Raw genomic sequence first — 27,313 nt, 5'->3', positions numbered from 1 at the left:
GGAGCTAGGCTGGGAACTTTGCTCCCTCACTAATAAAGATTTCCCTCTCCGTGCTCTCTGGTTTCTTGAACCGATGCTTTACTCTATATGAAGATTAACTCCTTCCAGCAGTTGCCATGAACAGTGAATGATAATCTTTCAGGTTTTGCTTTAAACGATCCCAACAACTCCACTCCCCACCGCAAAACAAAACTGTGAACACCTGCCTTACAGTGTAAACGTTTCTAGTGTCTTCCAACCTCCTCTGCTGCCATTGATCCGGGGGCGCAGATTCCTTGGCCAGCAGGAGGCCAGAGCTCGCTCACCCAGGGTGCCCCGTCCCTCCACTGCAGCAAGCCTTGGCCATGCCCCCATCCAGCACACCCGTCTTCTCTCACAGCCCAGGGGCGCAAAGAGGATCTGCCCCTGGGGTTCAAACAAGTCGCTCTCACACGCGGCTCCAGGAGCAGGAGCCACCCTGCACAAGTGGACAGGAGGCCCAAGTTCCAGGGCCAGTCAAGAACATGAGCTGGGCAATATTGGGGATCAGGGATGACTGAGACCAGGCTCTGCCCTTGAGGGGCTCACAGTAAGAAGAACAAGACACAGAAAATGAAACTAGACTAAACGAGACTAAAGGCTGCAGGAGAGCAGAACAGAGCAGCGTGCCTGGAGGGGGCTGCCTCTGCCCTGGGATGCTGGGAAGGCTTCACAGAAGAGGTGTCAGCTGTGCTGGGCCATGGAAACGTGCAGACATGGGGACTAGGGCACACGGGGAGCGGACGAGAAGGGGGGAGGAAGGGAGGTGTGAACCAGCAATGAGGGGTCAGGGCCGGGCCCAGAAGGAGGAGAGAAAACCAGAGGCATTTCTGCACTTTGGAGCCGAAGGCCCTGGAGGACAAAGCGGCCCCCACTTAACCTGACGCCAGGGCGATGCCAACCTCTAACAGTCCATCAGCCCTCGCTGAGAGTGTCTTCATTCACCAACCAGAGGCTGGGTTTTCACCACCAGTAAACTCGCACAAGGTCAGAGGGCTCCTGGGGGTTCACGGCCGCCGTCTCGGGAGCGGGCAGGTCAGAGCTGACCCGGGGTCGGGACCAGGGCTGGTCAAGAAGCAGGTGGCGGTTCTGGAATTCTGCCCCCGGAAATCACCTGAAATGCGGACCACACACTGACGTGCACACAGGTAACGTTATCATCAAAAAGCAGGAAGAAAAACTACTTCCTTATTGTTTGACAAGTAAATGATTCACAGGATGGAATATCACAGACATTAATAAGCATATAAATTTTTAATTTTGGGGAAACGTTTTCTATAAGTAAAAAAGCAGGATTCCACACTGTAGAAATAGTATGCATTTTCATATTTTAAATTCATAGACAGTCTGTAAGGAACTAGAGAAAGGAGGAAAATGTAGAAGTAGGTGTAAAAGTAGGATAAAAATCGGATGATAAACACAAAAGTTTTCCTGTACATAATTTAAATAAAGAGAACCTTTAAGAAAGCACATAAAAAAGGTTTATCATTTTTAAAAATGTCTCAGAAGAATGTGCCAGCTTTGCACACACCAGAGGTGTGGCTGCCACAGGTGCCATCTGAAACCCACACAGCTGTGGGACCTGATGTGGGAGGGTTGCGGAGGGCCTTCTCCCAACATCTAAAATAAGATTAATAATAACATAATCGAAAAAGAAGATATTTAGATTTTCAAAGTTAAGTGTACCAGATCTCTTTATTATGTTTTTTAGATTTACAGTCTACCCCTCATTCACTTAAGATTATTTATCGAACATCTACTAAGTGTCTGCATTGGCTGGGAAAACAAAGAATGAATAAGACGCAGGCCCTGCCTTCCAAAAGCTCAGTGTCCACAGGGTGGGCAGGGTGTGAGTGTCTCAAAAGCAGCCCAGGACTGTGGCAGGCAAATGAGGGCGCTGGGAGGGGTGGGTGATCAGAGAGGGCTTCCTCAAGGAGGTGACACTTCAACTACAACAGGAGTATGCCAGGCACTGGAAGCAGAATGGGCAACGGTGCAGAGATAAGACGGCTGGTTCAGAGAACTCGCAGTAACGAGTTCAGTTTTTATGGCTGCAGCACAGAACGGGAGCTGGACTCCTGAGAGTGGGGCAGGGGCAGGATCCAGAATGCTCCTTACACCGCCAGGCCAAAGAGTTTGGAGTTTACTCTGCTTGGGGGGAGAACTACCATTTAGGCAAGAGAATGCAAAGCATTTGTCATGCAGGGCGGCCGGCAGGGTCTCTGGTCCCGCTCCCCACATAAGAACGCAGGACATGGTGAGGCCAAAAAGGAACACCCACGGAGCCATAGGTAGGGGAGTCACACCATTATACTCTCACTGGCGGCTGGGTTGGAGACACAGGAAGCAGGAGCCACATTGTTCACAACTCTCACTGCTCCGCTTGCAGGCTCAGCCCCCATCTTGCTAGCCCCCATTTCCTGCTAGCGTAGCCACAGCAGTTATATTAGTGGCCAATGGCTCACTGGCTGACGGCCAACTAGTTACAGCTGATGGCCATCCCATCACAGTTGATGGCCATCTACTACCTGAGCCAGCACCTTTTTTCCACATGAGGCCGAGAGCCTGGAAACTGCTCTCCTGGCTCTGTCCCCATAGTATTCAACTCATTTAATTCTCAGGAAGAAGTTGAGAGGGGAGGGAAGGCACATCAAAGAAAACCCCCAAAATGGCCAGTGCTCCCAGCTTGTCACCCCACCCATCCGCTCAGGGTCCCAAGCACCGGTCTCACTTCCCAGCCTCCCCTCCAGGTAGGTGTAACCACAGGACTGCGTTCCCAGCCATGAACGGCCAGGTGCGGTGATGGGGCCACTGCAGCGTCCTAGCCCACAGACGCCTCAGGCTGCCCTTCAGGAGCTTCCCATTCTTGGTCTGATACAGACCTCGAGTTGTGTCGAAAGCAACAGGGCCAGGAGGTGGCAAGAGCTCAGGAGGGCATGAGCTAGAAACAAATGTCCATTGTGTCTGAGCCATCACCCAGTCCAAGTTTGTTACAGCAGCTAGCGGCTCACCTAAGGAAATATAATTCATGTGTTCTCCCCCACAAACTGTGGCTACCACTCGATTTCTGCTTTAAAAATAACCGCTCTGAAAGGAATTTCTAAGAGGAATGAAATCTGCTCATTCCAGGGCAAAGACTTAAAAGTAAGTGCGCAGCCAGGTGCTAGGGTGAGGGTTGATCCAGGAAGCGTCTTTCCTCGTCTCCCTGGCCCCTCCCCCCCCTTTCCTTCTTCCTCGTGCTGGGCTCCCTTCCACCTCTGCAGGACGTGGACACGGGGGCACTGAGCCCGCACCCTCTCAACCTGGTTCCTTCACTGTATCTCCCCTCCTGGTAGGAAATGTGTTTTGATGCCCAAATCTGAAACCTAAAGGCTATTAGGACTTAAATCCAAACCAACAAACATTTGACTATTTCCTATAACACTGTACACGAGCCTGGATTTGAAAAGCCTCTGGCTAGAAGCAAAGGGGAATGAACAGGCAAACTGGCCCGCTGTCCAGCCCAAAACGGCGACTGGCAAATCCGGATGATTCATCATTCCTCCATGTATAGAACCTTACAGGAATCCTGAAGGAAACCGCAACTATTCACAACAAAGAATCAGCAAAACTGGAATTGAAACAACTCTCAGTTACAAACGCAGCTCATTTAACATAAACAGGAACTAGCTGATGTGGCAATCTAGTCAGATATGTGTACACACGAAGACTACAGGAGGCGTAAAATAATTTCATGTTAGCAACATCGAAGAGTCAATGTCTACCAACAAAATAAGTAACATTTTAGAACGTGCACTATTCAAGGTAGAAATCAGAATAAGATCATTTAAATTGTTGTGTTATTCCACTCACATTTTTTCAGTGGAACAGATTTCATACCCACCTGAGCAAAGGGAAGTTAATTTATTAGTAGAAAGTGGCTGGTGGCTGAACAACTGCTTTGCAGGAAAGGGTTTCACAAGACCCCACAGACTCCTTGCTCCCACAAAGTGTCCTGCACTTCACACTGAATCATCCCTGCCAGGCTGACCATGACCTCACCAAGGGCAGAAGCAAGGCAGGTTGGCAAGGCTCGAGCACAGAAATCTGGGAGTTCCTGTAAAGACAGTGTGTGATTTCCCAACAGTGCCGGTCCAACGGGGGGTGCTTCTAAACTCAGGAAGCCCAATGAATCCTGCGAAGAATAAATACATCCTCCTTTCCCCCACTTCCCCAAATGAGCTTTTCTGTAGCTGTGACATTTCTAAGGACATGACACCTTCCAGAAGCCAGGGCAGACAGATGCTGCAGAGGAATCAGTGAGGCCTGGGAGGTTTATCAGGGACACGAGCGGCTGGTGAACAAGACACATGCAGAGTCCCTCCCTGGTCCTGACTGTTACAAAGGGGTGAACTTAAAAGGTTTCTTCCCTCAGATCCGAGAAGTTTCCTAACCCACCCAAGGGAAGGCAACAGATGAAGCCCAGCTGGGCCACAGAACAATTCCTGTTCCCTGAAGTCCAACACCGAGGAGAGAACCGGCTGGACCACAGAAAAGCCCGCCGGGGGCCTGCTTGTAACCAAGTCATCAGGAAGGCAAGGAAGTGTGTGGTGGTCCCCCCTCAGGACGGAGTCAATCCTGTTTCTCTGTTTTCCCTGTTCTGCCACTCATCTCGGGCCAAGGCAGGTCGGCGTTTACTAGCCTTCATCCATGCATTCACTCGCTCAGTCCTTCAAGTGATAAGCAGGGAAGAGACCCCTAATGAACTCTAGTGAGAACGCAGCCGCCACCCCAGGCCGAGCCTTCTATCCGCATCGCCTCCTGTGGGCATTTGGGGATAAGGAAACCAAGCTGCAGGGAAATAAAGCAGCCGCGCAGGTGCCCGGCCGGAAAGGCAGAGCAGAGTCACAGCTAGGGTCACAACTGCCCTCTCCGAGTCCCCACCAAGTCCTCTGTCCCCAGGCTGAAAGCACAACAGATACTCGGAGGCTCCCCCATCTCCGCTGTCCTGAACATCCCGGGATACCCAGATGTGTGCTCAAGCCCAGTGTCACACAGGACCTCGTGACATTCTCAGCACCCTGCACGGCGGCCATCGCCCCCAGCCCCTGAGGAGACAGCGGGTCAGGCCTGTCCCCCACGCCTCGTTTCCCCTCCCTCCCCAGGCCCCGTGGACGGCTCCTTCTACAGGCTTCCCTCGGCTCCACACACCTGGGGACTGACGCACTTGTTTCACAACCACCGTGTGAGCTGCTTTAATACACCCACCAGAACACAGGCTAAAAATAAAGTCACAGGCTGCCATCTAGACTGTGTGGACCAGCACCGAACACCAGAACTTCCCTCAACGGCGGAAATGTACAAATCCGAGCTGCCATGCGGCAGGCACGGGCCACACGTGGCTACTGAGGGCTGGGACGTGGCTAGTGCGCCCGAGGAGCCAAAGTTCCCGTTTCCATCACATTTAAAGAGCTACATGTGGCAAGTGGCTGACACACTGGACAGCACAGGCCGGGACCCCAGTGCAAGCACCGCTGGGCCCCGACCTGAGACCGCGGACAACCAAACCAGGCGCCAGCTGCAGCACGCACAAGCTGCTGTGCGACAACGAGCATGGCACAGGTGGCGGAGGCCACGCAGACGTGGGAAAAACAAGGCAAGCTCCTGCCAGCCCCAGGACCTGTTACCTGCCATGTCCTGTGACCAGAACACGCTCGCCCTCATCTTGTTCAGACCTCTGCTCAGATGTCAGTTGCCCAGTGAGCCCCCTGCACCCTGCGCGACACCCTCCCAGCACTACAGCCTGGCATCGAGCTCCTCTTGCAGCCGGGTGCCCACAGCAGACTGCAAGTGCCACGCGGTGCTTTGATCTGAGGGAGGGGCTTGCTGGCTGCTGCGTCCCCAGCACCTGGTCCTGGGCCCGTGTTCACCGAGGAACTAAATGACGTCTGAATTCAACCATGGGACAAGCATTGGCTGAGTTCTAACCTAACCGGGCGCCAGCACGCGGTGAGTGACATGAGGTCCCTCAAGGGGCACCCAGGCTGGGGGTGCCCACCTGATGACACTGCACAATGGCAGCTGCCATAGCAACGGCAGGAGCTGGGGAGCCCTCTTCCTGGGAATCTTCAGTGGGTCCTTCTCATGTCCAGTAAGCAGTGAGGGGCACAGATGGCATCTCCTCCAGGAGGGGTGGCCCCGCCTGTGGGCGGGAAGAGGAGCCACTGACTCAGGAAGCTACCTCCCGCTGGGTGGTACTGGGGCCACCCTCTGGAAGCCTTGTGGCAGGTGCAGAGGGAGGGACTGGCAGAGCCGGGACGGTGCCCACTGCTGCTGTGAGGGCTGCACTTGGGTTCCTGCGGCCCTTTCAACACATCGCTCCAGCTGCGCCCACAATAGTGTGAAACGGCAGTTGTCCTGTCCCCGCGCGTGCAGGGCTTCCCCGGTACAGACCCCACGCTGCCCGAGCAGACTCCAGCCCCGAAGGCGTGCTGAGGGGTGCTGCTGCAGGGGAGGTCCCCACGGACCCCGAACAACCGGGAGATGGGGCCCACGAGGAGGGCAGCTTCGATGCTGCACAACAGCCCCCCAGCACTTTCCATGGGCCCCTCTGTGTGAGCATGGCCCTGTGGGGCACACAGCAGGCCGGTGCGGCTGGTCCCCACACAGGGGCTGGAGTGGGCCCTGCTGACAGTGCCTCAGCCTTTGCAGAAACAGTTCGGGGATGCACATCTCAGAGATGCAGGGAGAGGGTGTCCCTGAGTGAGCGAGCCCCACTGTCTGCAGGCCTGGTCCTGGGCCGGTGCCTGGTGCAAATGCAGCCAGCTGGAGTGAGCCTGGGGTCTGCCGCAGAAGGTGAGGACTGAAGAGGAAATGACACCCACGTGCAGCATGACGATGGTCCACGGTCTTCTCAGAAGTTTCCTCTGAGCATTTCCTTCCCTTCTTGCTCTCCAGAGGATCACACGAGGTTGTGTCCACTCCACGGCAGTGCCCGCCCCAGAGCAGGGCACCACTGCCCCACACAGCTGCTGAGCAGTGGGCCCAGCAGTGAGCCCCAGTGGAGGGGCTCCACAGCTGCCCCCCCTCCCCGCTGAATAGCTGTCCAAGGACAGAGTGCTATTCACAAGTGGGAGTGGACGTGTGGCCGAGGCCAGCCCACCAGAGCAGAGCCTGTTGTAACGATGCCCCCAGATGGAGCTGCTGCCCGCCGCTCCCCGCCAGCACACGAGAGGAGTAGAAAGAGGGCCCTTCACCTCCTTTCATCAGCCCTCGCTGACCAGTTTCACCAGACACAGTTCCAACATGATTTGGCGGCCCAGGGTAGAGCTTCACTGTCAGACAGACCAGGGTGAGGAAGGAGGGGGGCTGACCCTCCAAATTCCACCACTAGCCACCCGGGGGGCCATAACCACTCAGTGAAGACACCCCAACTACCCTCAAGCCTTCCATCTTTCCCTCTCGCTCCACTAACCCCCAGCCTCCGGTGTCGGCACCGTCCCACCTCACGGATGTCCCCCCACCCGTTCCCCGCTCAAAGGGCAGGTCACTCGCTTACACACGCCCTTCCCTGCCTCTCATTCACTACACTCACTCAGCAGAAGCACAACCTGCCCCGGGCACCTGCGCAGGGCACCCCCTGGAGAAAAAGCACCACGCTACCCGGTCTGCAGTCACCGAGCGGGCCTGGCGGCCCCCCCGCCACCCCACCCCCTCCTTTCCACTCCACACTCACTGAGGGGACTGTCACACCTCTTCCTCACTCCTCTCACCCACTCACTCCAGGCCCATCCTCACTGACAGCTGAGGACCTTGCTTCCTAGTTCCCCAAGAAAATGAAGCAACAGAAAGAGAATTTCCACCGACCCCACCACAGAGGCGAGGACGTGGAGCGGCAGGCACCCTCCTCACGCTGGTGGGAGCGCAGACGGCACAGCTGCTCTGGAAGGCAGTTGGGTGGCTTCTTACAAAACTCAACACACTCTACCCTTTGATCCAGCAATCAGGCTCCTTGGTATTTACCCAAAGGAGCTGAAGCCCCACGTCCACGCAAAACCCTGCACACAGCTGTTTACATCAGCCCCATCCAGAATTGCCAAGCCTTGGAAGTAACCAAGATGTCCTCCTCCAGTGGGTGACGGATAAACAACTGTGGTCCATCCAGACAATAGACTATTACTCAGCACTAAAAACGAATGAGCTGTCCAGCCATGAAAACACACGGAGGAACCTTAAATCCATGTCACTAAGCGACAGAGCCAATCTGAAAAGGCTACATACTGTGTGATTCCAGTGACATGACACTCTGGAAAAGGCAAAACTGTGGAGACAGTAAAGAGATCAGTGGTGGCTGGGGGTGGGGGGTGGAGGGTGAACAGGGGAAGCAGGGGGATTAGAGCAGTGACACCCCTCTGTGTGACGCCATAATGGTGGACACGTGTCATTACTCCAAATCCACAGAATGCACACCCCTCTGTGTGACACCGTAATGGTGGACACATGTCATTCCACCGTCCAAACCCACAGGATGCACACCCCTCTGTGTGACGCCGTGATGGTGGACACGTGTCATTACACCGTCCAAACCCACAGAATGCACACCACCGAGAGACCCCTGATGCAAAGAAGGATTCTGCGTGACTATGACGTGTCGGTGTAGGTTCCTAACAAAGGTACCAGGATGGCAGGGGATGTGGATTTCCGGGGGGTGCTGTGCGTGTGTGGGGTACATGGGAAATCTCCATACTTTCTGCTTAATTTTGCTCTGATCCGGAAAATGCTCTAAAAGATATGTGTAAAGTCCAATGCTGAAATTAAACATCTATATTCACACAAACAATGAAGGAGCACTGAAAACAATGACGTCGTCTGTATGCACACAGGATGACGTCTCCGGCCACCTCTGTCATCCAGCACCTGTACCCACCCCACCTGTTAGCCTGGAGGATTCCAGCAGCGGAAGCCAGCTTCTCTACTGCAGCTCTAGATCCCATTTCTTCTAGACGAGGCTCCCGAATTCTCTCCTCCTGCTGATTTGTGCAATTTCTAATCTTTACTAGGTTGTTTGTTCTTACGGAACAAGGAACAAAAACACACACTTCACTCATCTTGAGAAAAGCAAAGACTCTCACACCACTTCCGTCTCCAGCCATCACCCCACCTCTGCAGCACCCACCAAAAGGACTGTCAGTGCTGGCTCTGTCCCCACCCCACTCTCACTCCAGTTACCCTCCCACCAAAGCAGTTCTGGCCAAGGTCACTCCTCAGTCCGCTTCCCTGACCTCAGCACCCTCTGCCCACTGCCCACCTGACACGGCGCCTTCGCCTGGCTTCCAGGCTGGCGCACGGCGTCCCCCCAGCCCCACCCCGGGGTCTCCGCGAGGTCCCTCCTTCCCGAGACTGTGCAGCTGCTGCAGACTCACTCTTTGGTCCTCTTCTGGCCCCTCACTTCCACAGGGGCCTTACCGAGCTCCAAACGGCCACAGTGCCAACAACTCCAAGCTTCTATCTCCTGCCCAGACCCAGCTCCCCAAGTCCAAATTCCCAGCCAATTGCCTCCTCCACCACCTTCTCGAAACGGCTGATGTCTCAGACGCAGCTCGCCATCTTCTCTCCCCACCTGTCTCCTTGATGACAACTCTGTTTCCCTGCTGGCTCAGGCCCAAACCCTGGCCACCTCCGACTCCTCTGTCTTTCCCACGCCCACGTCCATGTCTCACGGTACAACTATTCCTCCCCTCTCCGCGACCACCGCCCGCCCAGTCAGGGCCCCTCCCCCTTGCCCAACAGTCCGCTCTCAATTCAGCAACTCAAGTCCTTCTGGTGAAAGCCAGCGGGAGCCCTTCCTCCCTCCTGGGCAGGTGGAATTCTCAGGCGGTCCCCAGGCCTCCCTCCCCTGGGAAGCCCCTCCTCATGAGCATGGGCAGAAACGAGGAGTATGACGGCCACCCTGTGGTCAGCTCATGTCCTATGCCACAGATCACTTTGCAAAAGGGACCTTATGCTCAGTGGGCCTTAACTGACCAGTGAGCTTTTAAAACAACTGGGCTTTTCCTGCAAAAGAGACTCAAAGTGTGAGGGACTCGACCCAAGGGACATTCTCTGCTGCTGGCTTTGCAGACGGGGGGACACAGGACAAGGAAGGTGGGAGGCCTGCAGGAGCGGAGAGTGGGCCCCAGCTGGCCGCCATCAAGGACCTGAGGACTCAGTCCTATAATCACAAGGCACTGGTTCTGCCACCAACCTGGACGCACAACAAAGTGGGCGTTTCCTGAGGCCTCCAGATGGGGCCACAGCTGGCCGACAGCTGGCTGCACCCTTGGAAGACCGAGAGGACCCAGCCACGCACGATGAAGCCGTGACATTGTTTTAAAACACGCGAGGTCATCTGTCAGGTGGCAGCCGACAGCGAGTACAGCTCCTCTGCTCAGAACCCTGCAGCTGCTCGCCCTTCCCTGAGTCAAAGTCACACAGGCCCACACAGGACCTGGTCCCACGGACCGCACACCCCACGCCCTCGCCATCACTCACTCGGAGCATCGCACGCGCCTCGTGCTGTTCCTCTGCGTCAGCCGTGCTCCCAGGGACGCGTCCGTCTGGTTACCTGCCTCACCTCCTCAGGTCTCTGCTTCCATCTCTCCTCGTCACTCATGAGGCGGGCACCACGTGGGTGGGCAACCCTGACCAGCCTACTCTGTGACCTGCCCTCCTACCACCTCTAGGTCCTCATTTTCTCCCCAGCACGCGCTCCTCGCCGCATTTCCCTACCTATTTAGTGGATTATCTGCTTCCTCCCACTAGAATATAAGCTCTTCCAGGGCAGGGTCTTTGTTTTGTTCACAAATACACCCCGAACACTTACAGTGCTCTGTAAATACTGCTTGACAGAATGTACGAGAAACATTTTCAAGGACACAGCACAGTGCTTGGTCCCCTGCAGGCACTCGAGAATCATGGCTACGTCTCGCTGCCTGAAGAAAACCGAGCCCAGCAGGGCCCAGGCGGCTGCTCGCGCGCAGCGGGACCGCCGGCAGCGGGCTCCCCAGGTCTGCAGTGGAACCAGACAACTCCCGCGCGTCCAGCACACACACAGCTGACCTCCTGGGGCTCTGCCAGCCCTGTTTGCAGAGGGACACGACTTGCTTCATCCTCGCCAAACTCAAAGGGCAACCTCAGCACTCACCTGGAGTTACAGAACCGTCTCCAGCCAAGGGCAGCACTGATCTCCCAGGTGCTAAAACACTGGCTGGTGAGAGCACAGCTGTGAAGACCAGTGGTGAGAAAACAAGTGCCGGCATTCCGTAAGCAAAGGGGCTGCGCGGCTGAAAACCCATGTGGCACAAGAACTCACAAGGGAGGAACTGAAAACCTTGGGGTGGGGAGACCAATCCAGTCCCAGCGGCCCCGGGGAAGGGTGTGCGCCTGTGAAAACACTTAGAACAGAGGGCACAACCAGAACGGTCGAGACTCCTCACACGCCTTCAGTTTGTAATAGGCAACCACTCAACCCGTTTGCTTGATAAAGGCTTTCCTGCTTCTGTCATGCTCAGGGCCCCCCCCCCCCCCCCCCCCGAGGAAGGCAGGCACCTGACTCCGCTCTGTCCCCGTTCTCCTCCCGGGACAGCCAGCCGGGAAGGCCAACCACATGGTCAGCAGGCCTCAGAGCTGACCAAGCCTCACTGCCACACCTGCAAACGCCTGCATAGCTCCCACACTCGGGGAGGAAAAGGCTTTCTCCACCTGCTTGCCCACGAGGGCCTCCTCCCACTCAGGAGCGCCCGTGCCCTGAGCAAGTCCCGGAGCTGCGCTCCCTGGCCTGGTTCAGCGCCGCCCGACACCTTCCGTTCACCCTTTGCCTTAGCTCCACCGACTCGGCCTGCAGACTCTCCACTGCTCCTGAAGGCAGCTCACTTCCTCTCGCTCTCCCGGCCCCAAACCCCCCTTTCTGTGCACGGTACACACTCATGAGAGGCAGTGGAGTGTCTTCTGCAGAAAGGGCGCGGACTTCAGAGGTGGACAAGTGGCTGCTCAAGTCACAGCTCCGCCACTGGGAGTCTGCGCAGGTCGCCTCTCTGAGCCTGTCCCCAGTGGGGAGACGATCTCTACAGGAAGGGCTCCGGAGAGACAGAGCCGGAAAAGTGCCCGGCTCCGAACATGGCAGCTACGCCTCCCCCAAGGGCAGCTGCTCAGAAGGCAGCTCGGAGCCCTGCCAGCTAACCAGGTGCAGCCCCGCCCCTCATCCGGGCAGTTCACCTGCTCCTGTGCGGACCTTTCTCTCGTGCACTTGGAGCTCAACCTCTCGATCAGATGGCTCCTTCCACTTGCACCAGTCTGGAAGGCGGGTATCCTCAGCTCGTTTTGCAGGCAGGACACTGAGCCCCGAGAGGCTGGGTGCTGGCCTTACCCGAGGGCACAGGCCAGAGAGCAGCCATCGGGGCTCCGTCCCAGGTGCCAGGGGTGTGTGCCTGTCCCCACAGCCGCATACCCCAGCAGCTCAGGTACTCGGCGGATGTGTTCTGCATGTCCCCATGCCAGGCCAAGTCCCAGGAACGTTAGCAAGCAGACTTGGTAGGAAAGCACAGTTACAACGTTACAGCTCAATGCACTGATGCTAACTCTGAAATGCTCACAGCAGCAGGAAACTAGCCAGTCAGTAACAATATCCATAATACGATAATACGCCTGCCATGTGCTCACTGCTTCACATCCGTGTACGTTTCCTCCCCATTTAGTCCCAACAACACTTTGAAGAGTGAACTTATTTCTATTTTCCAGATAAGAAACCTAAGCGCAGAGACCCAAACCTTGTATTATCTTTGTATCCCCTGTAAGCTACCTAACCACCCCTTGCCTCGGTTTCCTCACCTATAAATGAGAAGTAGTTACAGTACTTACCCAAATTCATCAGCTTTCAGTGCAGGATCCAGAAACTACTCCAGGAATTTTAAGAGGAAGGGATTTAACTCAAGGAATTAGATGATCTCGAAATCACTGTAAGGGCGGAAGTAGTCAGATCTCAATGGAGCCCCGGGGACCGGCTCCCTGAATACTCCAGAATTGAGGCACCAGGGACTCAAGAATGCAACAGGATCGGGAAGCCACCAGAGCGGCCACCAACACTGAAGCGCAAAATGCCTCCACCGCCTGCACCACAACTGCCTGAAACGGCCTGAAACCTCCAGGAAACGGACACAGATGCTGCTGCAGGGGGGCCTCCACCGCGATGACGTCACTCGGCAGCAGAAACAGCCAAGAGGGGAAGAAAAACTGGTCTCCATTGAACTTCTGCCTCGAATCTCTCCTATATAAAAGAACTGGACGGCACCCAATTCATATGCAGAACCCCAGCTGCAAGGGACTTTGGGAAATGCACGTTTTGGTCTCCAGCTTCCACATGCAGGAAGGCACCTGGAGGCCTGAAGGAAGAAGCAGACGCCCGCTGAATCTGCCCCCCCACACTCTCTCACGGCTACTGAAGGTCACACAGGCAGCCACTGAAGGCTGAGAATGGCACCTGGGAAGCACCTAGGGCTGCCCAGGAGTCCCCGAGCTGAGGGCTCTGACTGTCCCGCATCCCAAGTCCATCCAGCCTGTGGGGGAGCTGACTCAGCCCCCGAAAAAGAAAGCAAAGAGCACATTTCTCCCTCCGCCCTGCTCATGGTGCCTCCCAAATCATCAAATCCCAGAAGCCTACATCGGTACAGGGACTGACATTTTGGCTGACCACCCTCACAGCAAGTCAAAGCGCCCGTTTGAAGATTTATTTTTCTTAAGCCAGTGGTTTCAAACCTTTCCATACAGCAGAACCTTAAAAAAAAAAAAAAAAAAGGGGGACATCTTATGTGAAACCCCAACAAAGGTAGAGGGCAGGGCCAGAAATCCAACCTGCATTCTGGGTCTGTGCTCTGCCCAAAGCTTTACCTGTAAATCTTGTTTAACCCTCAAAGCAACGCTTCACAAGAGGTACAATTAACCCGATGTCACCTGTACCCCTGGGGATCACAGAAGTTGTTTCTTGATGTCACACAGGTCAAAAATGGCAGAGCTGAGGCTTCAACCCTGGGTCTGAGCAGCCCCAGCTCTCAACGACCACACTCCCCGTCTGTCTCAGGGACGCCTCAATGCGAGGGTGAACCAGACGCAGACGGTGCCCAGGGGGCTGTGAGCCAGGCCGGGAAGCAGACCGGAAAACTGCATCATTACGGCTCTTTACACACAGCCGGGCGCCCCGCCCCGCCCCGCCTTCCACAAGCTGTTCCCTCTGCCCGTGTCACTTGGCAAGCTCCTGTTAGCAGCCTTCAGAGGCAGTTCTAGCATCTCTCGTCAGCAAAAGCTACTCGTCATCTCTTCTGAAAGCTTAATAAAGGGCTACACAAAATATGTCGTCAGCAGTCAGAGCTAATTGTCACCTTCCAGGCCCATGCAGATCAGCAGCCCTAAACCCGGGGCCTCTCAGAAACAGTCCTGTCTCCTGGGGAATGCAACCGTGTCACTCAATTCCTCTCACATCTGCTGTCCGGGCTTCGAGGTAGATACTGTCAAACTACACTGGGCGCACAGGCTCCTTTAACCCCTCTCCTCTGCACAAGCTGAGGGCCCCGCTCAAATTACATTACAGTAGTGAATTTCCTTCAAGGAAGCAATTAAATACCACATTTTACAACCCACTTGCTCAGTAGTTCTCAAAGGCTGGGTGATTTTTGCCCACCCCTTCCACTCCACACCCCATCCCACTCCCCTGGGACATTTGGCAACGTCTAAGGTCATTTTGGATTGTCACAATTGGGGACTGCTACTGGCATCTAGTGGGTAGAGGCCAGGGGTGCTGCTAAACAGCCCTCAATGCCTCCCCCCCAGATTCACCCGTCCCAAAATGTCAACTGTGCCAAAGTGGGAAATCCTGATCTAACTTTTCCAATAATGGGTTGATTTAAGCAAGCACAATACCGAGATGAGAACTAAACAAAGCTTTTAAAAAACGTATTTTTTAGAAATAATAAGTATTTATATTAGAATCACAGATCGCTACTACTTACACCATGCCAGGAAGTGTGCTAGATGCTTTACCTATTTGACCCCTAAATGCTCACAGTAGTTTTATGCCCCGTTTTAGACTCAGAGAGGTGAAGTAACTTGCCCAAGATCACACAGCTATTAAGAAGGGGAGCTCACACTGAACTCAGCCAGCCTGAGTCCTGAAACAGCACTCCTGCCTTTGGCACCCCCATACACACACACCACACACACACTCACACACACACATACACCCTCACACACTCACACTCACACATACTCATACACATACACCCTCTCACACTCACACATTTTCACACACACACGCACACTCACACACACACACTCACACTAACACTCACACCCCCATGACAGCACTCATCCCCCAGCCCCGCAGTGGCTGGTCTGTCCCCGCTACCAGCGGCAAGCTGCTGAAGAGCAGGGACTCAGGGACTATCTCCAAGCTCATGGTGGAGTCTCCAACAGAGCTGCCATCACAGTCTGGATGGAGAAAGGATGGGAGGAACAATGGGAGCTGGGCCTGCAGCGTCCTGGAAGCAGTAGTCAGGCCCAGCCAGCTCCGGCTCACCCAGGCCACCCTCATCAGGCAGTCAAGGTCTGCTCCTTCAGGGCATGAGTTCCCTGACTATTCCCCCCTTCCTGAGACCCCTTCTTCTGGACTAACTGCCCACCACGCTGCCCACACTTCTACAACCTGGAAATTGACTCAGTGAGAGTAAGGAGAACAGATGGCACTGGGGTAAAGGGGATAAAGTGGAGAAACAGGAAGACTCAGAAGCCTGGGCCGAGAACCCCAAAGGATCTACCCTCAACAAAAACTCACAGTCCAAAGTCCTCTGAAGACCTACTGTGTGCCAGGCCCGCTCTGTAACCCCTCTGCAAATTTACTCACCTGTAAAATGTTTAGTGGGTTCCAAACATTTTGGGGACAAAACCCTTCAAAGCAATTCTAGATTGAAACTCTTTTCTAACACTTTTAAGAGTCACGGACAAGAAACTCACTAGACGTGGCCCGTACTATCACATATTCGATTCACTTGTCATTAGCAGTCCACCAGCTTCCCAAAGGTGCTTAGTGATGGTTCACAATGTCACAGCCATCAAAACAAGGGTAGGAGACAAGAACCAAGGAATAAAACAAAGAGGAGACATTCAATTTCTGTGGCAGAAAGCTAAAGAGGATTTTCAAGAACCAGAGCTTTAGAAATGATCTGCAGTAACCGATGGTGTTTCCTTTCAAAGGAGAAGAGGCTTCAACCCAGACAGTGAAACAAAGGCAGCAGATGCAGCCAGGGGCAGTCACGGTGATCACAGCAAGGACCCGCCACTTCCCAGCTCGCTGCCTGGGTCGGGATGTTTCACACACGGGAACGCACGTCATCCCCACCCACCCCGTGCAGCAGGGCTCAGGAGCCGCATGTGCAGATGAGGAAGCCGAGACACAAAGGACAACAGAGGTGAGAGAACATCACACGTGAACATAATAGGCCTCCGGTACTAGGCACTTACGAATGCTGTTTTAGAGAGAAAACTAGCTCAGAGAGGTGAAGTAACTTGTTCAAGGTCACACAGCTAGGATGTGGGTCCAGGTCTGCTGAATTCCAAAGCTAAGCTCTTTCTCTATGCTACTTCCAAGCCAGCCTCGTTTTGAGCAAGGTTTCCCAAATCTGCCAAGAACCCCAAGTGATTCTGAAAGCCTGTCCCCATTGGCACTTCCCCGAGACCCTGAGGAACCACATTTAACAGGTACCCAAGTGGCATTCATAAACAGGAAACGTTGAAAACACGGACCTGAGTAGAGATCAGCTCTGCCACACAAATCTGAACTGCAACAATGCAGTATTAGGACTATGGCCTGAGCAGGGAGAGTGACAACAGTCTCCCCTAAAGTTCCTGGGTTCCTCCCAACGATGGCAATCACTGAGCATTCGGAGACCAGGCACTTACTCCTGGTGGCGCCACACCTGGCAGCACCTCGGAAAGAAAAGGTGCCCACAAAACCACAGCCTGCGTCCGAGACCCTTTCCCTCAGGACAGGTCTTAGACTCGTCTGCGATGAGACCACGTTCAGCCGTCTGAGGGGGCGGGGGTCCGTGGGCGTGGCCACGGCACAGAAGCCTCTGGGTGACTTCGGCCAGCTCAGCGCCCCATCCCGAGGGACACCCCGCCACAGTGTGCAGCGTGGGGTTTGCTGGGGGCACACTCCTATGGGGCAGTCAGGGTCGGCCGCGGAAACGCGCCCCCCTGCCAGGCCCCGGCCCGGGGCCTCTGAAAGCAGCTGTGGAGTCGATCGCCATTACCCTGCACCCACTGCCCACAGCCGTGCCCTTCCTCTCCACACTCCGCGGGTGGGGAGTTCACGTTTGCTTGTGTGACTGACCCCGCGCCTGGAAGCCCACCCCATCATGACCTAGGACCGTTTCTACCGCCCGTTCCTCCCGAACTAGCTGCTGAGAGCAGAGCCTAGGACACACACACTGAGCGAGAATATGAGAGCATAAGAAGAGGCCGGCGCTGCAGGAGACGCCTGCACGGGGCCTGAGGTGCGACACAGAGACCCAGCAGTCCTGGCCTGGCGCCTGGGAACAGGTGAGAATGCGTGTGGCTGCAGGGCAGTGACAGCACACAACTCGGCAGCACGGCCAAAACACTCACACAGGTGCCCAGGCACACAGGGGACACAGCCAGGGCCCCCCCGAAATGCCAGCCCTGGGTTAGGAGACGGGGGCTGGAATCAGCAATGTGGGTTCCTAACTGACACCACCCTCATCAGTACCCAGCAGCTGGCCCGAGAAACTCACGTTATCAGCATAAAGGGCCCTGCAGAGGAAAGGGTGACAAAGCAAGGCTGCTGATTTGGTGACACAGACCACTGTGGGTCACCCTCAGTGACAGCAGGAAGTGACAACAGACTGTGTGAGCGAGCCAGGGACACAGAAGTGACAGCTAGCAGTGAGGAGGCAAACAGCAGAACCCCCAACAGACGGGCCCTCACACGACTCCAGCGTTCTGGGCTGTTAGGAAAAGGTGTGATCGTCTATGTGACAGAGCGTCTGCTCCATAGGGCAGGAAACACACAACACGTTTTAGACAAGAAGAACATTCCATGCGTCTGATGTCAACGGCCTAGACCTCCTGCGGAGACAAAGACCTATTACCTTGTGAAGAAGCTACTGAACGGTCCCAAGATTTTCAATTTCCTCCCCTCCTCCACTGCGTCAACACATTCCTGCCGCTGTGGGCCCTGGGTTTCCTTGACGGAGCTCAAGGTGACGTCGGTGAATTGTGCGCCATCGTCATTCTCCAGGGTCACGATGGCACTGGAGCTGCTGGCGACCACCAGGTCCAAGATGTCCTCATAGCTGACGGACAGCGTGGCTGACAGCTCAGTGCCGAGGCTGGACACGCTGCACACGGAGACATTGTCGCCGCGGCTCAGGCCTTTGGCGGCGGGGCTGTAGAGCTTCACCGCGTCGTAGCCCGTCCTGGGGAAGGTGGAGGACTTGCGGGCACTCGGCTCCTGCTCCGCGCCCGGGGCAGCTGGCGGCGCGTAGGACGGCAGCGGGCAGGCGCTCTGGCAGGCCCGCTCGGGGATTAGCTCGGACTCGGACGGCTTCCTCTTCGCATGGAGCACGCTGCAGGGCACAGGCTCCGGGTTGCCGATCTCTAGGGTCGGGATGCCGGAGTCCACCGACGTCAGGCTCTGCTGGTCTAAAGCACCGAGTTTCGGCGCAGGCCCGTACTCAGGCAACGAGAGGGATCGGGGCGCCTTGAGGGGCACGTGTGGCAGGTTCTGAATGTGGTTCCCCGGTCGGCCGTCCAGAATGCCCATCAAGGCGACGCCATTTGTAGAGCTGGAAAGGTTTCCATCAGTCATCTTGGTCCGAGGAGAAACTGGGGGAAACACCAAAATGGCAATTAGGGCAGTGGATGTGAAAGCCAAGACTCCACTCTTCTGACGCACAGCTCGAATGTTCTGACAGCTCTTGTAAAGGAGGAATCCCTGAAGACAGCGCCACACACTCAAGTTCTAATTCAGGACCAGAAGCTGGACTTTTAACATATATTATCATGTCAGTTACCAGGAAGGTAACTCAAAGGATACGTGTCGGGTAAAAACATACATCATCTTCACCATCCTCCTCACACCCTCCAGCCCCATCTCTGACGGCCAGGACAGCACTGGGAGTGAGGGCATGCTAGGCAGAGAGCGGGCTTGCTGTCTCTCGTGGGGTTTTAAACGATCAAAAGGCCACCTCTGTCAAAAGTATGGGAATTCATAACCCACATGAATGAACAAGTCAAGATTCCGTGTGTTCTGAGACAGCATAAAAATTGAGGTGCTTTCAAGGCAGAAAACAAGACAGTCCCACGTGCCACGTGCAGTGGGACTGTCCCAACCACATCCACGTTAGCAGAGGCCTGCTACAAAGGGTTCAGTCAGCTGACTCAGGCCTGCGAGGCAGGGCATGTCATCCCCTTCACCACAGAAGAAACTGAGGCTCAGAGAAGTTCAGAAACAAGTCCAAGGTCATACTGTGACCTAGCAGCAGGGCTGGGATCTACGGGACCCCTCCTCCCCCACACAGGCCATACCTGGTGAATGAATGGCTTAGTTTGGAGTTATAAAAACCCAGGTCGGAAGGCTGGCTCAGTGAAGACAATCAATAAAGGGAAAATAAGGACCATGAACCTGCAGTAGCCTTGAGTGAGAAGAGTCTAAGCCGTCAGTGACACACACACATTCAGGGCCCTGCCTACAGCTCCCTGGTCTGAGATAGGGGTGGGAAGAGGAAGTGGGAGGTGCACCAGCTGGGGCAGCACAGTCCCCAGGGGACTGAGAACCCTGGCATATGTTATGTCACCTTCTATTGTCCTTTAAAATGGCAAAACCGAAGAGCTCTGGCGGTGCATTTAAATCTGATCCCAGGAGTAGAACAACGTAGAGAGCGGGACTCGGGACTCAGACCTGTCTCTGGGTTCTAATCCCAGCGCCACGAGGCCGCCGTGGGAGAACGAAACCAAGTGCGTGAGAAGCACTGGACAGGCGCCTGGCCCCCCGCAGGCTCTCTGTCGGCAGCTGCTGTCATCAAACAGCAAGCAGCAGAAGGTTTGGAATACGGCAGAAGAACAATGATAACCACTCCCTTTTGGGTGTTATTTTAGCTTTTCAAAGAGCCTTCCTGCTCTCCTTCAGGAAGCCTGGCCTGCCTCTCAATGTCAACACAGCAAAAGCAAATTCATTAAAAGCAGAAAAGGGAGGAGGGGGTCATTTCCTTCCCTCCCAGAAACTGACGAAGCCAGTCAGTGCAGCACTGGAGCAAAACCAGAAATATGAAGGAATGAATCGAAATGCAGAACTCAGAAACAGACTGAACTACATATAAAAACTTGAAATAAAACCCAGGGAGTAAGGAAGGAAGGACTACCTAATCGTGGTGTTACACTAATCAGTTCTCAATTTCTCTTGGAAGGTAGAAGCACACTGTACTACATCAAAACAAAAACACAGACAAAATCAGAATTTAACACAAAAATGAAATTATAAACATGCTGCATAAAATAAGGTGCTTCTCTAACCTACAGAGCGAAAACGCAGTTCACCCTCCAAAGAGACGATTCGTGGGCCCTGAACTTCCTGGGCTGGAAGCCCACCCACCAGGCAAAGCCCTGCGCTCCTCCCTGGGAGGCCAGGGCGAGCTCTCGGGGAGCCCGCGCTGGGGAAACCCCAGAACTGCACGTGCTGTGGGACAATGGGAGCCACCACAGGAAGATGCAGGAGAGTCCAACGACATGAATCTGAAAATTCTATTTTTGTTTTTTGTGATTAAAAGGAAAATAGGGTAACAAGCATTTTCAGCACATAGTGAAGAGCTAATCTATGGCAAGGTCAAAGGTAATCAGAATGAGCAACACACCGACAACACTCTAACAGGTCAAACTGGCAAAAAGCCTCAACACAAACGGAAATCCTCACTGAGCTGACAGACTGACAGGCCTGGCTGCCGTTCTGGCTCTGCCACTTACCAGCTGGGGCGACCTCAGGAGAGGTGCTCACCCTTTCTGCGCCTCCTTCCTCCTCCCCAGCAGTGCAATGGGGCCACCCTACAGGAGTCCCAGGCACGTCTGACAAGTGAAATGAGAAGGTCTGGTGAGAGCACCAGCCACCCCGGCATCTAACACACAGTAGGTGCCCGCTGAACATGAATTCCCTCCACATTAGCCACAGGAGGAGCTGAAGTCCCTGCAAAAATGAACTGAAATGGAAAGGCTGACACTGGAATGACAGGGGCACACAGCAAGTGCGGTAAGTGAACCCAAGGACCCACTCTCCGAGTCACCCAGATGAAAGCACAGCACAGAGTGAGACAGGGTATGACCGCGCCCAAAGCCGCTCGGCGACGGCCTCATTCCCCATTCTCTCCCTTCTGGCCCGGCTCACGGACAGCGGCCAGAAGGCCTCTTCCAGGGAGACACTGAGCCACCTCTGAGGCCTCCACTGGCTCCAAGTCCAGTCGTTCCTCAAACCTCAGGAACAGGGTGTCAGTCTTTGGGGAAACAAAACTAAAAGGGAAAAAGGACTTCCACTTGCAACACACTCTAAAACCAAACTACAAGGGCCAAGGCCGGCTGCCTCAAACCCTTCCACCTGGTGCCAGCAGTGCCATAGAACCAGAAGCCACACTCCGGAGCCCCTGCCTTCCAGCGGTGCCCTGACGGGGACAAAGTGCTTGCTTCTGAAACAGGCTGCAGGGTGGACTTCGGAAGCCCGCCAGGAGGCCAGCTGCCGATGGCCTGCCTCCAAGTCACATGCTTTTCTACAGACAGAATCAGCCTCAATTCCCTGAGCTGGCATAGGGCCCTCCTAATCCGTCCCTGCCAGCCTCACGAGCCTCGTGCTGTCACCTCACCTCTCTCAATACCCAGGCTCCCTGGGCCATGCTCGGGGTGCTCTCCCAGCATGGCCGTCAGCGCCTCTGGGGATCCAGCAGCAGGTGCCACCAGGAGACACAGCAGCCTTCCAAGGCCACCTCTTCTGAGAAGCCCTCCTCACTCTCCCAGGAAGCTGCAGGCTCTCCTTCCTCCTGGGCTCCCTTTGGCCACACCCACCTGAAACAACTATATTTACAGCTGCTCCCACGTCTCTCTGCACTGGCTCCTGAGCGTCAGGCAGGCACAGTGCTAAAAGCTTCCGGACATCACTGGCTGGCCAAATGTCTGGCATGGATTAAGGATTCAAAAATCTATTTGCTGAATTCATTATTACTGACAACTACATTCTAAGTGGGCAGTTTTTAGGAACAGTCCATTCAAGAAACATCTGCTGCAGGCTGGGTTATGTTCCAAGAAAAAGGAAAGCAGTGGGGAGACTAAGACGAGGAAGAAAATCCATCCACCACACTCCCGGCACGTGTGCAGATGACAGCCACAGCAAGTAGGTGATGACCAAACACGCGGTTTGTCATGGCCGCTGCCAGACCGGCTGGGGGGTCACTGTCAGCAGCTGCCAGTGCAGGACAGTAAAGTGCAATTTCTCCCTCTACAGGTGTTTCCCCGAGTGCAAACCCCGAAGGCCCAAGGACACAGCCCTGCAGCAGTGACCACCGCGGGTGCCCTCAGGCTCTCGGCGTCTTCTGGGCACTGGCCGGCACCAGTGCTGGGAGCTCTTGATGGAAGATTAACTAGCCATCACCTCCCGGACAAGAGAAAAGCACACAAAACATCGAGGACAGATAAGAGGAAGATTTTAGGCAGCAAGACCGTATGAATGTTATCCACCCGCCACAAAGCGGCGTTCTGCAGGAAGCAAAGGGGCTAAGTGCCGAGAGATCTGCACAACCTTCACTCCACCGGGGCCACACCTTAGGACTAATACAAGCCACCAAGTGGACAGTGGCTGGCTAGGCTTTGGGCAACGATTCCAACTTGAAGCAACAGTTTAATTTCCTCCTCCTTAGAAAGCAGTAAGACTAGGAAGCCTTCACAAATAAAAGGAACAGCTTACGAAGCCCAAAGCAAATGATGTAGCTGTGCTCCTTGTGGGGGGGGGATGCCCTCGCTGGCAGCTGCGGGGAGAAGTACTGCTGCCCATCGAGCAGACCCCTCCAGCAGTGTCTTTCCTGCGGTGCCGGCCCGTCCACGGGCGGCCCTTGTCCGGGCTCCTCCCTGGACACTGGCAGCCAGCCGCCTCCTCACCCCCATTAGCGCGGGCACTGCTGCCCTCCCTGACCCTCCAAGGAGACCGTGTGCACGCCTCTGTGCGGCCAAGCTTCCCATCCACTGATGTCGGAATCCTTCCTCTTGAGAGTCCAGCGCACAGCTCCTGCCTGTGAGCCTGGTCCGAGGGCACGTCTCTCACAGAGCCCAAGTTTCAAGAGGGCAGGACCAGGGCTACAACACCAGAGCATCACCATAAAACCACAACTGAGCGAGTACCAGGCAGGGCGCTAAGCTCTTGCTACAGCGTTCTCTTTTATAGCCTGACGCACTGGGTCCTATCCCCATTGCACAAAGGAGGAAACTGAGGCACACGGCTTACCCAAAGTCTGCATTTCTATGTGGCAGCCGCTGGGCTCAAACACACCTCTGTGACTCCGAGACCCCTCCATGTCTCATCCCTCCTGTGAAGGAGCAGACTGTATGCTCCCATTTTACAGATGGGAACAACACTGCTGGGCGAAGCCGGATGCAGGGAGTGACCTGTCCCGGGTTTTGCAGGAGGAGCCCCAGCTGAGTCTCCGCGCCCCAATACCCATGTCATTCTCCTCAAGTCGTCTGGGGGTCCTTCCTGTTTCCTGGTAACCATTCCGGAGGGACCACAAGCCTCCCCAAAGGAGTGGTGGCTCCACCTGGCCTTCAGCTCGACCCTGGAGGGCAAGACCATTCACAAGAAACAGGCCCGTCAAGCCTCTGAATGAGGTTCTAACGCCGAGGGGAACCCGCCAACCTGTGTGGCACCTCCCATGTGAATGAATGAGCCTGCTGTACTCGCAGAGGGCGCCACAAGCACCCACCTCCGTGAGTCCTTTCTCTTTTTCATTCAGTCCTGGCTCAGGCAGAAAGGGTCCTGGAAAGAAAGGCGCAGGACGCCCTGGGTCTCGGGTGCCTCAGCATTAACAATTAAACAGGCAGCCGCCTCTGCTCACCAAGTGTGCATTACACGTCGGGCACTGTGTTCTGCGCCCACACCCACCATCTGTGGGACCTCCACGAGGCCCATCATCACCACCTCAGACAAGACAGAGGCACGGAAGGAACATGCAATAAAGTGCTGGGGCGAACTGGATCTGACTCGCCAGTGCTTGCTCTTTCCACTGCTTGCACAGTGGCCTCAACAATGGATTCCTCTGCAGTATGTAGAATGGAAAAGTCGACTAGAAAAGTAGTTTGGTTTTTAAATGGGTTTTCTTTAGGATAAAAACAATCCTAAAAAAAAACAAAAACAATTTCTTAGAAGCTCAACATATTCCTCTGGAGGGTGAAAGGCAACTTTCAGGCTCCTGGAACTTAACACAATGTTGTTTAAGTTAAGTTTTGGTCCGTCAGCACACCGGGCAGATTAGGGGTTAAACTGTGAGGGTCTCCAAAGGCTCCTTTACAACCCTCAGGAACAGACATTTAGTTACACTGCCCAAAGGTGGTTATGTTTAAAAGGCATAGGTGGGACATTTTAAGTTAAGGACTTTCAATGCATAGGGGATTCCACACAACCCCAAAATGCTTCAGCTACATTTAGTGACTTACCAAAACTAATCATTGTAAGTATTTATGAAGTGATTGAAGAGGCAACTGACAGGTTAAGAAGACAGACCACTTAACAAAGCCAACGTAGTTTCTATTACCAATAATTAAGATTACAAATTATTTACTGAACATTTACCATGACCAAATATGCTAGGTTCTATCATGTGCTCTAATTATCACAAGCCTGACAAGTACATTAAAGAAACTGAGATTCAGAGAGGCTGAGTAACTCACCCAAGGTCACACAGCCTCAGAAACTGGATTCAAACCAGGTCTGACATGAAAGCCCACAGACACCATTTGCTGGAGTGCTTAAGCATATGGGCCCTAAATTTTGTGATAATCAGTAAATTACACAATTAACAACTTTTATACTTTCCTGTTTATGTTAGCCTCAATAGAAAAGTTTTAAAAATAAATGGGGGGTGGGGGGCTGGCGGCCGGATGGCTCAGTTGGTCGAGCTCTCAACAAGGTTGTCAGTTCAATTCCCACGTGGGATGGTGGGCTGTGCCCCCTGCAACTAAAGATTGAAAACGGCAACTGGACTTGGAGCTGAGCTGCGCCCTCCACAACTAGATTGAAGGACAACGACTTGGAGCTGATGGGCCCTGGAGAAACACACTGTCCCCCAATATTCCCTAATAAAATTTTTAAAAATAAATAATAAATAAATGGGGGGGATGCAGGTTCTGGAGATAGATTGCCTGGGTTCAAATCCCAGCTCCTCCTTCTTTGCCTGACCTTGAACTAGTTTCTTAACTTTCCTGTGCCTCAATTTCCATGCAGTAAAATGGCGCCAACAACAGACCCTATCTCCTTAGGCAGCTGACAAAATTAGGGGAAGCAATCCACATAAACCCTTTAGAGTTGTGCCGGCAAGAGTTAAGTCTCAGAAGAGATGGCTGGTGTTCTTTGCTGGGCACCGAAAAGGTCCAGCCAGCTCGGGCCCACCATTTTAGCAGCTCATTTGCATAAACCAGCTCACACACAAGCCCGTGTGTGTCTGCACAGCCGTACTGTGCAGCGTCTTCCTGTCACTAACATCTCCCCTCACACCTGCTCCGTGGCACTGAGCTCTGGGCCTCAGCTTTTCCATCTATGAAATGAGGTGATTAGCCCAGCTGATCCACCAGAGGTCCTAGTACCTGACAATCGAGAATTCTAAACCACCCAGGCCTTAGAAACTTTGTATCCCCCTAAAACAAACATAAACATCTCAATCATTTTCCTCAAGTCCTTTCACATACTATGTATCAATCTCTATTTTGATGACAAATCTCCTCCCAGGTCTCAAAGCTCCACCAGCAGGCACAGCATGCTGGAGGGGCATCCTCTGTACTGGGGCTGAGACATGACGGGCAGAAGCTCTGACCAATGAGGTTCGAGAAAGACTCTAAAACAAACTGTTCTGATAAGCTGGGTCCTCAGCGTGAGAGAGGCCGTCTGCAGATCGCAAGGGAGGGGAAGGGGAGGCAGGATAGGAATTCACCCAGGGGCTGAGGAACTGCAGGGGTCAGCAGACTCCAGGTGAGGCAGCGGGGCCTCCACTGAATGTGAGAGGGGGGACTGGGCCAGAGAGCAAACCCAGCTCAGTGCAAAGTGCTGAGCAGGGACCTGCCACAACCTGCTGGAACCGTGGAGAACACAGGGGAGCAGAGCCTGGCCCAGTGACCTGTCTCTGTTTGAATCCCACCTCGACCTCTCTCCAGCTGGGCGACGGAACCAGTCACTTTACGTCCCTAATGTTTCCCATAGGTGTGTTCCCTCAACTATCCTGGGCCCCAGGTACATGCCAGGCTCTCATGAGGGCAGGGGACCAGGTGGAGCCCACAATGTCAAGGGGTCAAACACGTACCACCGCTAAGACGCAAGACAGCCTGTACCCAAACCTGCGCCACGGGCTGGTGCTGGCCAGATAAACAGGGCGGGAGGAAGTGTCCCGAGGCTGCTGGGAGGACTGGCTGGGGCCCTGCAGAGAGCCCACCAGTGCACAGCAGCAACCCCCCTGCGAAGGCAGCCAAGACAACACGGGGCTCACATCCTGCAGACCCGGCTCCTACACCTCACGTGCCTCAGCGCCTCAGCGCCTCAGCAAAGACGTCCACGCCCAGGAGCCTCCTGCACAGAGAACTTCCCAAAGCAAAGCTTCTAATCCATGTTGGGGAACACCGTCCCCGGCGCAACTTTAGGGCACAAATGGTCTCCTGCGCCGGGGCAAGGACCCAGCCCTAACGCCACGCCCACTGCCAGGGCCCCGGGGCTCCGTGCAGTGTGCGGGGCCGGCCGGCCCGCTTCCCGAGGAACCGCCTTCATCACCACCACCCGCCCTGGCAGGGACCTCTCAGCCCTCCCCGGGGGAGGGATCCCCAGGCCTGGGTCTCAGGGACGGAGGGGATGGATCCACGGCCCGGGGACGCGAGTCCGAGGCGCAGGGGGTCTGGGGCCCATGAGCAGGGACTCCAAGGTGGAGGGAGGGGCCCGGGGGTCGGGGGCTCCGGGGACTCCGAGGCTCCCATACGGGTGAGGCCCGGGGTGGCG

At 54.8% G+C, this 27,313-nt stretch overlaps 1 protein-coding gene across 3 annotated transcripts in view; it reads right to left on the bottom strand.

Annotated features, from left to right (window-relative positions):
* Positions 1 to 27,313, bottom strand: part of TBC1D14 (TBC1 domain family member 14) — a 94,853-nt gene that overhangs the window by 66,540 nt on the left and 1,000 nt on the right. For all 3 annotated transcript variants that reach the window (XM_019748196.3, XM_019748195.3, XM_074320881.2), the window contains exon 2: positions 18,189 to 18,924. In XM_019748196.3, coding sequence (XP_019603755.3) covers positions 18,189 to 18,907 — 719 coding nt within the window. In that variant the 5' untranslated portion in view covers positions 18,908 to 18,924. The remainder of the gene's footprint in view (positions 1 to 18,188; positions 18,925 to 27,313) is intronic.

Source organism: Rhinolophus sinicus, chromosome 1 (assembly GCF_057876585.1).
Source record: "Rhinolophus sinicus isolate RSI-liver-muscle chromosome 1, RSI-T2T, whole genome shotgun sequence".
Taxonomy (NCBI): Eukaryota; Metazoa; Chordata; class Mammalia; order Chiroptera; family Rhinolophidae; genus Rhinolophus; species Rhinolophus sinicus.
This window is presented reverse-complemented; position numbering and strand designations above follow the sequence as displayed.